Raw genomic sequence first — 12,312 nt, forward strand, 5'->3', positions numbered from 1 at the left:
TTTCAAAATACCAGTGATATTTGTGATATAGGTTCTAAAGTAAAGGTCAATAAGGGACTTAATTGAATGATATCTTCGTAAGTTTTGGACAGGGAATTCAACCCATTCACTTTCATATACCCTTCAGGGATCTAACTTTTACATGTGACTGGATTTTATAAAACTCAAATCATTACAGGATTCAGGTATGGAAACTCCTTACCAAATCCAAAAATTTACCTTAGCAGATCTTGCGCTGGCTTGCGACACCTGACTGGAAGGATCAGGGTCAGATTGACCCAAATTGTCATGTGTATGTGTGTGCGCTTGTGTGTGTGTATGTGTGTGTGCATGTTAACAGCCTGACATAGATATGAACTACAAGGTCAGCTATGAAAAATCTTTACACAACACCTAGTTCTAGTAGTAAAAAAGCACATAGAGTTGTCCTCCCAGAGGAACTCATTGGAAAAGGACTCTAACATAAACTTTTAGAGAAGTGGTGACAGGAGCTTCTAGGAATGGTTTCAACCAATTCCTAGAACCCCAAAGTTCAACTGCTGTGACATCTACATTATATGAACCAGTACTACAGATTTACAGTCATGAACATGATTTGATGGATCCAAGAAAAATAAAAGGAATACAATAGATATTTTAACACACATACATGTAAATACTAAAGGCTTCCTAAAGACTTGGAAACCTTTTATCAAGCTTAAAGCTTTAAATACTAAAGGCTTCCTAAAGACTTGGAAACCTTTTATCAAGCTTAAAGCCTTAAACAGTAAATTTCACATATAAAGAATTTTCTTTTATTTAACAGCTGACCTTCAAAAAAACCCTCTAAACACAGCTTTCAATGCCCCAAGCTCTTAAATAGCCACACCATGGCTAACAGATCCAGGCCCTAGAAGGCTGAGTAAATGCTTCAGTCCTGAGTAAAGAATGATACTCGAACCTCCATCCTTATGTGATGGTGATGTATATTTAGAAATTGCAGCTAAATTTCTCTCATCTCTTGTTGGAAATGATTTCAAAAAGACTCCGTCCTTGTAGAAATGGAATAGAGGAACTGCCTGTATGAGCAATTAAACATTGAGTGTTGCAGAAAGAATATGATAAACATTAGAAAGAGACTTCCTTGCAATCAATGGTAGAAATGAAGAGGAAAAAGCAAGATCACAACAGGAATTTGATTTTCTCTTTTTCACCATGACCCTTTGATAAAAAAATCTAACTAGATTATGAACCAGTGCAAATATTTTGGCTAAAGAAATCAAATTAAAGCAGCATGAACAACTGCACGTTTTTCCTTTATAACTAGCACCAAAGTTACTGAAAGTGAAAGCTAACACTGCTTTCCAGTCAAACATGGTTTTGTAAACCAATTGGTCCAATTTATTTCAACAATGAATAAACAACTCAATCAGAAATAGCATTTTGCTGTATAGCAGCAGGAGATCTTGAAGAAATGAAAAGAGAGAATGTGCATAAGATTCTGACTTTAGAATAGCATTATTTTCACCGGTTAATGTATAAATTGTTTTTGTTGTTTGTATATTTCCATATAATTTGTTGATCTCAGAGATATCACTATTTTGAGTGGGATGGCCTTAACAACATTTATTAAAAAAAATTAAGGCCCCCAGTGACCAAGAGAACACAGAAAACGAGACTCTCATAGAGCTTTATATTCATTGATTACTGTAGACCTTGGAGGTTTTTACTGTTTCACAAATGTCATGGCACATTTTCCTTCTTGCTTCCTCACTACCAGCTTTAAGGTCATTCCTGTGTATTCCAATTAGATTCAGCTTTGCAGACAACAAATTTGTCATGGCATATTTTGCTTTTGGTATAAGTGCATATGATGTGAGACTTGGACCAGAAATGAATACAAAACATGAATATCTTTAAAGAAGGAATTTAATCAATTCAATCTTGGACTTTAAAACCATCCCAAAATATCATAGGCACAAACACCCTGTCAGACGATATAGGAACTGGTTAACACACATCTGAACATATAAACATGAATGTAAAAAGAAGAAATAAATTGGTACAATTAAAAGGTAAAGCATAAGCCTGGACCAGCTTAGAGATTTTACACTGTTTTATACCCTTGAAAGTTTTATGATTGACAGATCAAACTATACCAAAGGCCGTCAAGCTGTGGCGCAGAGCAAGAGACATGCTTTAGTCATTGATGCCACAAAGGTAAATGATCTAGTGAGTCACTACATATATAGGAGTTTATAATAATAAAAAAACTACTAAGATAAATAATAGGGAATACTGTTATAATGGAATAAAGAGTAAAAAGGAATTGGCAAGGAAAAAATTTGTCACTAAATGCAGTCAAACATGTACCACTTAACAGATATGAAGAATAACAATAATAAAACAAAAAGAATTGTGGCATATGCTGCTCTGTACCTATGCAATGTCAACTGCACAGAAAACAATGTGGTGACCATATACCATATAGAACTCGTGTTTCCAGTTATCAAATTTATATTATGGTGGCATTAGCATGAAAAGAGAGAATTTTTTTCTTCTTTTTGTGCCTCAGAAACCACAAAACTACTAAAATATGAGGGCAGAAGGGAAGAGTGATAAGGTGCTATGAATCCAACATAAAGGACAAATAAACATCAAAAGAAGACTGAAAAAAAGTTGGTCAATCAATTAGTAGGAGAAAAAACTATCCCTCCAATACTCTAGCTGATCCATGAAAGATCCACCCTCAGCGCATGATGCTGGCGCAATAGCAAATCAGCTTTTGGATATTTAAGTACTATCTGAAACCTCCCTTTAAAGACTTGATTGTTGCAATCCCATACTTCTAAGAGGGTAGGAAAGCAACACCATATCAAGTGTGTTTCTTCATTTTAACCACACCCATGCTCCCATTTTCACAAAAAAGATGCATTATGGTAAATGCCATCCTCCTCTGGCCATACTAAAGAAAATAGCATTTCAACCTGTGAGCATAAAGTATTCTAATGTATTAATTTAAATAAAAAATAATAATGTGAGTCTTAGTTAAGCAAGGAAGAAGCACTGAAACCTCGTTTCTTAACTTGGAAGAAAAAACATAGCATGAAAATAAACTGCATGATCATGCAGCAAGGTGGAAAAAAGGGTTCCATAGCTTTCTGCTGACATAATGAAAAGAAGGTCGTTTTCTCTCTGAAGTGTCTATTTTTTCTGCAATTTTCTGAGCATCCCTGAATTGCACATGTGGCAGCTCCACGGTGTTTGTTTAACTTATAGACTAACAGAGTCACTGTATCACTGCTCAATATAATATTAGTACATTAATTTTGGAATCTCATCTTACCCATTACCTGAAAATGACGAGAATTGTGATTGATTTCCTGTGCCTTAAATGCTCAAGTGGTTAACTAGGCCATTCAAGAGTGCCCTTGCAAGTTGGCAGTCCTATCAGTTTTTTATTGTCCTGTATGCCAATAAAAGCCAATCACTTTGGATGGCTGCATAGCATGGCTAATTGATCCGCACCATCTCAGATATAAACAACTGCACCTAATAGACCACAACCTGCCATTACCAAAAATTTTGGAAGGAAAGAATATCTGCAGAGGTTTTTTTGCAATGTTTCAAACACCTGCCTTATTTGGTTGCCAAGCTATGCTGAGAAAGAACAAGAACAAGCAAGAAAGGAAAGAGCACACAAGTGCAAAGAAACTAACAAGGGAACACAGTTCTACTATGAATAGAGTGCACCAGTTCGGCGTTCAGATAATTCATGGACTCCGTTCATCAATTCCTTTTTTTTGTTTTGACAGCCAAGCTGGGGGATAGCCTCTGTGGGATTCAAACCCAAGACCATCGGTTATGAAAGTGTGACCACCATCCAGCTATCTCATTCTCACTTAGTTTAACAGTTGAAGTACACCAAACACCAAAGAAACTTTCCAAGTAATCACTGAATCAAGGATTCAGTATATGAAAATTTGACATGATCCAAAGTGTTGCATGCATTATCCACATCAAAATGCTTAATACATTTGATAAAGAAATTAGCTATTTGGGATAACATACCCTGATCTTAAGTCGCTCGGCAACCTCTGACTGCTCATCATACTCATTGACAACCTGCATAAATTTATGAAAATAAACATCTTTCCTTGCCTTGACAGAAATTACATAATTCTAACTTGGACGTAGACAAGGTTTTTGCAAAACAGAATAAGCTTAGAACTAATCATGGTCCTAGCATTGTTTCAAGTCCTCTATAAAGTACATATAGAACCCCAACTTAACTTAGGCACACCGAGTAAGTTGAACTACAGATTCATACTGGAAAAATCTCAAAACCCAACAAAACCATCTTGTCCTAACTGTTGTTCTAAGTTGGTATACACTAGATAATATCATAATACAGATGCACAATGCTATCATTGATTAAAGATGACATGACAGCATATTCTGAATTTAAAAAGGAAACTTCCCACTTCAGTGAATCCTTCAAGTTCCTACAATAACATGAACTAAAGGAATGACAGACCCTGTAACTAAAACATGCAATATGGGTCATTTCTTATGACACAAATTCCATACTGCAGGCGATATCATTTCATTGGCAAGGGGGTTACAGGTCTAGTTCTGGCTGCACTGGCTACATCCTTTGATGTAACTGGTTATGATTGACCTTGGGACCATGTATAAGGTTATTGAGCAGTGAAAATTGTTGCTAGTGTACCCAAGGCTATTCCTTGGGATTGCCTTTAGTAGGATTATTATACGGAAGTGCTAGCTTGGATTAATCCACTTTGACCCATTTTTCTAGTTTGCACACTTCTGTATGACCTCTTTTTAACGCTATTAAAGTTAATGCACTTCCAAATGATACATAGGCAAGGTACTTATTCCCTACCATCAGTATCTGGAAGATAGCTGCCTAAACTTTGCTAGATTCAAAAGGCCCGTGGTCACAGGAGCAAGGAAAGACCAAGGCTTGAGAAGTCACACTGCCAAATGTGGTTGACAAGGAGCAAAGAACAGGCTATTGCATACCATACATTTATAAATTTATAAATATCCAAGACTTGCATCACAGATAATGCAATGTTTTATTATTTATATAAACAGCACAAAAGATATCACTTACATTATTTTTCAAAACGATAACTGCAACTTCTTCATCACCAGATCCTTTACATAGTTTTGAAAATCCCTGTTCTATGTACTTGGAGCTTCCACATGCAGTTTAGTAGAAATCAACAACAACAAGGAAGTCAGGCTCTTTGGCCTTCTCTAAAATTCTCAAAATTTCTGTCATAAATTCTCTCGCACAAGATTATCATCTTCATCAAATTCACATAATTCCCTTTGATTTAGATCCTTCAATCCTTCGCTGACCTCAGCATGAAGTAAACAATTGCTTGCCATCTGTAGCTTTGTATTCTCCTTGATGCAAGGAATGGATGTGCTTACTAGTAAAAACCTAACACATTTCCTGCTTCTTGATTGAAGCCAACCCGCACTACATGTTTGAGTCTGGAATAGTCTAGTCCAATGGATGTTTTTGCAAAAATAAAAGGATCTTGGGAATAAATAAAACTGTCTTAGCATATTGCAATGTAATTCCAAGAAATGGAAAATTATTTGTCCAATATGTGGATGTGCTGAGACTATCAAAGGGAAAAAAAACAGGCAAAAGCACAATGTGTTGATGCTCCTTGAAAGATCAAATACCATTGCCAATGATAGGGAATGATCTTCCACTTCTTTCCCACATTACATTGTTTAGCCTTTTCTGTGTACATAAAACAAGAAATAAGCATTACTAGGTAGCAACTACTTTAACCACCATCATATGAAATACATATACAAACATATAGATACATATCAAGAATGTTATGAAGAAAAAGAGCCATAAAGTGGATTGGAGTTGGAAACATCTTATGATGTAGAATCATTTGTAGTTGAATTAGAAGCTAACAGAATTATATATAAACATATTTTTTTTATGTAAGTTCTTGTTGTCAAGGTGGACAACATTGTCTATAACACCCCAAGCATTTAACTGTGGTAGTATATGTCCATCAGCTCCAATTTTAAATTACAATGAAAGGAAATCATGTGTGTACACATATGAGAAGAAACAAGGTTTAAAAGAGATATCATCGTCAGTTAAGTTGTTGCATACCACCAAAGGTGAGAGGAAAAATATCCCTTGCTGAGGGTTATCTAGGCAAGAAAGTTGATAATTTTAAGAGAAAAATCCCAAAAAGCTGAACAGAAGATCAAAAATGCTAAAGCATTTGACCATATTTTGGCTATTGGTGGAGAAGGAAAACCTACTTTGGTAAAAAAATAGTGAAAAAATAATGGAATCAAATACACAGATCCAGATAGTCTATTCATTCACAACATTGACAAACAAAACACCTTAATTCCAAATGTAAAAATTCTCTCTCCTCTATATAAAGAGTTGTCTCCAAATAACATAAAGAATCAGAGAATTCGGTAGCCTGAATTGTTGAAAGAATTGAAAGTTCTGCCAAACAAGTGGATATTTTTTATTCTTTCCAAATCCATTTCTCACCATTTCCCTCTAATTCATTTTCATCAAATCCGTTCAGTTACCACACACAAATTGTGCCTTCTTTACATTTGGGAATGAAGCTTCATCGCAGTGCTAACGAAAGTGGCACTTACTTAATAGTTAGGTGCTTAAAGGGGGGGCAGGTTATATGTTCCCCCCAGGAACATGCACTGTAGCTACAGTGCGTGTTCCTGGGTCCCCACTGAGCGTCGCGTGGCGCTTAGTGGGGTGTACGGGGGAGCCATACACTGCCGTACATCCTGCAGGCTGATGTACGGTGGTGTACGGCTCCCCTGTACACCCCACTGAGCGCCACGTGACGCTCAATGGGGACCCCGGAACACGCACTATAGCTACAGTGCATGTTCCGGGGGTGCACATGCAACACCCTCTTGCTTAAAGGTACTTAAAAATTTTACTCGTTGGATCTACATCAAATCCAACGGCTAGAATAGGTATTACTTAAAAAGTGAAAAAGGGTTTTCTCCTTTTCACTTTTTTCCTTTTCTTCTTGTCTCCTTTCTTCTTTTTCTCTCTTTCCAACAATAACATCAACGCGTTGTCAACCACCGCCATCGACGTGTCACTGGACCTTCGCCACATAAACGACCACCGCGTTGTCATGCCTCAAGTGTACCTCTCTGCCTCTCTCTTTCTGGATCCCTCTCTCTCTATCGATTTCTTTGCCACTTCTTCTTCCTCTCTCTCAATCGATTTTTCAGCCGCTTCTTCTTCCTCTTTGTGCCTCTCTTCCTACTGCTCTCTCTCTCTCACCCTTAGTTAAAACACAGCGGAGGAATTATCTAAGGAAATATCTAGTAGGGGTAGTGGAGACAACTCTTTATATAGAAGATTCTCTAAGTTGATTTAATTTTTTATATACTGAGTTTTTGTCGTGGAAGACCTGGTTATCACCTTAGAAATCTTGTTGTTTGTGGAAGTAAAAAAGGATATATTGGGACTGGTGGTCGACAGTGCTACAAAGGTCTAACAACAAGTCAATGGCAATGGCCGACGGCTCGGCGATGTCACTGTTGGAGAGAGAGAGAGAAAGAAAGGGGATGAGAGGAAAAGAAAAAAAAATGTTTTTCACTTTTTTATGTAATACATATTCTAACCGTTGAATCTGAGGTAGATCTAATGGCCGAAATTTTTAAGTAACCTTAAGCACCTAACTATTAAGTATGTACTACTCGAGAGAGAGAACAGAATTTCATCAAATGATGATGATATCCGACTCATCCTAGTTGTTTGATTGCATGTGCAATCGAACGACCAACGACTCCCTATATAAGGTACAAAAAAATAGCAAAACCCTACCTCACCCCATCTCTCCTCTCTCTTCCCCTGCTACCCTCCCCCTCTCTTCTTCTATGGCACGACCTTAACACCCTTGCTCTGTTCGCAAGTATAAGACAACAATATGTTTGTCTTAATGAAGTCACCATCATGACCGTCTTAACTGTCTCCGATCATGCGAGTTTGGTGGAACAAGGAAAGATACACTTTGATCTCATGATAAGGGAATATGGCCTAATTTTGAATATTGGACATTATGAATGTATGATTGACGTGCTCGGTTGAGCTGGATTATCAGATGAAGCACATCAATTGATCAAGAATATACTAATAGAGCTCGATGGCACCGATTGGCGAAGTCTGTTAGCTTCTTACATACTCCATGGTAGTGTAGAACTTGTTGAATTAGTAAAGACTGCTCTACTTAAATTGGAGCATCGACATCCATCAGACAAAATCCTATTGTTAAGTGTATATGTTGTTTTTTATAGGTGACGTGATATTATGAGGCTTAGAGATGATTAAGTAGAAGAGACAATAATGAGAAAAAAGTTGGTTGCAACTCAGTTGAGACTAAGATACATCAACTATATGCAAGGAGCCTACATACTTCAAAAATGATTAAAAAAGTACAACCAATGTTGATAGAGATGCGAATTTCTCTATCATATTTGATTCAGTATTATTAAATCTCATAGTTTGAATATGGATCTAATCTGAGCTTTTATAGCACTTAATGAAGTAAATCTATTATTTTTTATTTAAAAAAGGTAAAACAGGTTGAGCCACCTATCAACAGCATTTAGAAATGTTTTACTTCATTTAAGTACCATAAAAGTAGCTACACACACCTTTTCCAAATGAAAAACAATAGATATACTTCATTAGATCGACCGATTTTACCTTTTTTAAATGAAAAACAATAGATTTACTTCATTAGATCGACCTGTTTTACCTTTTTCAAATGAAAAACAATAGATTTACTTCATTTAATTATCATAAAAGCTCATATTAGATCCAGATTCAAACATCATTATGAGATTTAACAATATTGAATCACACATGACAGAGAAATTAGCATCTCTATCAATATTGATTGTGCTTTTCTAATCATTTTTTAAATATGTAAGCTCATCTTTTGCATATGATTGATGTATGTCAGTCTCAAGTGAGCTATAACCAGCTTGCTTCTTTATTGTTGTCTCCTTCACTAGATCATCTCTAAGCCTCCTAATATCATACCACCTATTAACAGCAGCATATGCACCCAACAACAGGATTTTGTCTGATGGGTGTCGAGGCTCCAATTTGAGCAGAGCAGACTTTGCTAATTCAGCAAGTTCTACACTTCCATGAAGTTTACAAGAAGCCAAGAGACTTCGCCAACCAGTGCCATCAAGCTTAATTGGCATACTTTTAATCAATTGATGTGCTTCTTCCAACAATCCCGCTCGACCAAGCATGTCAATCATACATCCATAATGTTTAATCTTCGGAACTATGTTATATTCTCTTACCATAAGATCAAAGTGTATTTTTCCTTGTTTCACCAAACCCGCATGACTACATGCACTTAAGACCGCCGTGATAGTGACTTCATTAGGAGAGACACCTTGCTGCCTCATTCTTGTGAACAGAGCAAGGGCATCAATGCCCCGCCCATGAATTGCAAGGCAGGAAATAATCGTGGTCCAAGCCATTACATCTTTTTCCACCATTGCTTCAAAAACTCTTATAGCCTTCTCAATGCATCCGCATTTCCCATACATCTCTACTAGTGCGGTGCCAAGAGCTGCATTCAACTCCAATCCTTCATCTATAATGTCTTGATGGATGCAGATTCCCTCCGAAAGTGATCCCACGTGTGCAATGGCTGCCAGCAGGGTGACCATTGTTACACAATTTGGCCTTGATCCTGTGAGTTTCATTTTCTGATACATCATCACCGCTTCCTCGAAACTTCCACGCCTAACATATCCACAAATCATGCAATTCCATGCAGTAGTATCGGGCTCAACGATTTCATCAAATACACACCGAGCGTAACTCAAACAGTCATTGCTGGCATACATATCAACAATCGAAGTCCTGACATTCGTCTGCAAACCAAACCAATGCTTAATACACAAGCCATGAATGGCTTCCCCTCTAGCAAGACCACCCAAATCACCATTGCCTCCACAACCAGACAGCAGAACCAAAACGCTCCTATCGCCAACTTCGACTTCCTCGCTCAAACGCATCTCGCGAAACAGACCAAAAGCCTCCTCTAAGCAACCGAGCCTAACGTACCCTCCCATCAAGACATTCCAAGAGACGGGGTCTCTCTCAAGCGTTTCATCAAACACTTGATGGGCTCTACCGATCCGCCCACAAAGCGCATACATGCCAATCATGGTGTTCCGAACACGAAGAAAACGCTCAAACCCCAGTCTCAAAACGAGTCCATGGATGCACCAGCCGGCTTCTGCAGTGGCCCCGCGAGCGCACGCCTTGAGAGCACATATGAAGGTGAACTGATCCACTACCGATCTCCGGCGCATCGAATTGAAGAGCGAGAGCGAGTCGTGGGGGCTGTTGCTGATAGCGCAGCTTCTCATAATCGTGTTCCACATGAAGAGGTTGGGGTCGGGGATGCGGTCGAAGATGGAGCGGGCGTAAGTCGGAAAGGGGACGGAGGAGGCGAGGAGTTTGCTGGTGGGGAAGGTTTGCTGGTCCAGAGAGGTCTTGATCATGAGGCCATGGACTTGCGCCAACTGCTTCAGTCGGGTGCAAGAGCTCAGCAGGAGAAGGCATCTCTCAAGCACTGTGAATGCTTTGAACATTGCTACCGAATCATCTGCTTCTGGCTCTCCTAAACCAGCCGTCAATGGAATCTGGACATGTTGGCTTCACGCTCATTACCAACATCAACACACAGCCAAATCATTTACGGGCTTGGGAGCCCGAGAGAGAAATGGAGGGCGACGAGCTCCGTCAGCAGGGAGGAGATGGAGGGCGTCGCTGTACTCTGCCGCGGGAGAAGAGAGGGGGAGGGGGAGGGTTGCAGGGGAAGAAAGGGGGAGCAAAGTGACAAACGTTAAAAACGGCAAAATCTAGTTTTTCAAAAACTCGCGAGAATTTGAAATTTTTTCGTAAATCTCGCATTTTTCGGCAAAATCTCGGCAATAAAAAAATCAATTAAAAATAAAAATATTTTTATAATAAAATATTAATAAAAATTATTTAAAAATAAAGACACGGTTGTTCACGATAAATAGCCATTTAAAATGTAAATATCGTGTTTAAATAGTAGTATTTGTGTTTTTTCATAAATCTCGCGAGAAATTATCATTTTAAACTCAGGCGATTTCTCGCAATATTATCTTGAGATTTTCATAAATCTCACGATATTTGTCACTACAAGGGAGAGGGCAGGCGTTGGGGTCGGGCTGCAGAAGTATGAACGGCAGTGGACCGGGGGAAAACGGGGCCCTGCGCTGTCTCGCTCAGTTTGGACCGGAGATGGAGGACATGAAATGGGGATGGAGGTGGTGAAAGAGGTTAAAATCAAAACCTCTGCAGACATGAAAGCGGGGATAGACTTGCACTTTCCCTCGTTCTATCTTGTCCTGCCTCACTCTGTACCTGATTTCCATTAGTAAAATGCTAAAATACTCTTTTAGGAATGACAGTGGATCGAGGGTAAACGGGGTCTCACCTTGTCTCGCTCTATTTGGGACCAGAGATAGAGGACATGGGGATGGAGGTTAAAATCAAAACACCTGCAGAGATGAAGGTGAGGATGGAGGACAGAACTTTGAGACGGGTTGGGAGTGGAGACCTTGTCCCCCACCTTTGTCCACTGCATCCCTACTCAGAAGAAGAGATTGGAAAGGTAGGGATGGCAGTGGATGGAGAGAAATGAGGTGTGGAGATGGAGGTAGGGATGAACTTATGTGTTCTCCTGCCCCACCCCATCCTCGATCCTTGTTAGTAAAATATTTAAAATACCCTTCGATGATCGATCTCCTTCTTTAGGGATGGCAGTTGACCAGGGAAAAATACCGAGAATGGAGGACATGAAACAGTAATAGAGGCAGGGTGGAGGTTAAAATCAAAACCCGTGAGAAAAGAAAAGCGAGGGTGGAGGTCTAAATTTTGAGACGGGATGGGGGTAGAGACCTTGTCCCCCTCCTCCGCCTCGGTCCACTGCTATTCCTAAGGAGAGGGGCGGATTGCAGGAAGAGAGAAAGAAAGAGAGAGAGGGGAAATGGTTGGGGCGGGTTGCAGGAAGAGAGAGAAGGGAAATGGTTGGGCCGGGTAGAGCTTTGGGTTTTGTTATTTTTGTACTTTATATAGAGGAGACGATGACTGTCTGATTGCATGGTTAGGATGGGTCAGACATCATGAGATGTAAAGAGATATAAAGTTACCATTTTATTTTCACAAATATACAGACATATGGATAACAA

The 12,312-nt window shown here is 39.0% G+C and overlaps 1 protein-coding gene across 3 annotated transcripts; it reads right to left on the reverse strand.

The window, feature by feature from the left end:
- Window positions 1–712: 712 nt before the first annotated feature.
- LOC149812447 (pentatricopeptide repeat-containing protein At1g26900, mitochondrial-like) lies at window positions 713–10,694 on the reverse strand. 3 transcript variants are annotated; one of them, XM_089993584.1, is made up of 4 exons: window positions 9,376–10,694; window positions 5,707–5,767; window positions 4,051–4,104; window positions 713–1,031 (listed from the first exon to the last, which is right to left on the reverse strand). In XM_089993584.1, the coding sequence occupies exons 1-3, from the start codon at window positions 10,681–10,683 to the stop codon at window positions 4,094–4,096; spliced, it is 1,380 nt and encodes a 459-aa protein (XP_089849710.1). In that variant the 5' UTR covers window positions 10,684–10,694; the 3' UTR covers window positions 713–1,031; window positions 4,051–4,093. The 3 variants fall into 3 exon arrangements, 2 of the variants coding, with proteins under 2 accessions (XP_089849710.1, XP_089849709.1); XM_089993583.1 differs by having other exon boundaries at window positions 713–1,058; XR_016428580.1 differs by lacking the exon at window positions 9,376–10,694 and having other exon boundaries at window positions 713–1,058; window positions 5,120–5,751.
- Window positions 10,695–12,312: the final 1,618 nt, after the last annotated feature.

This window comes from Nuphar pumila, chromosome 17 (genome assembly GCF_984573655.1).
Source record: "Nuphar pumila chromosome 17, dmNupPumi1.hap1.1, whole genome shotgun sequence".
In the NCBI taxonomy this organism is placed as follows: Eukaryota; Viridiplantae; Streptophyta; class Magnoliopsida; order Nymphaeales; family Nymphaeaceae; genus Nuphar; species Nuphar pumila.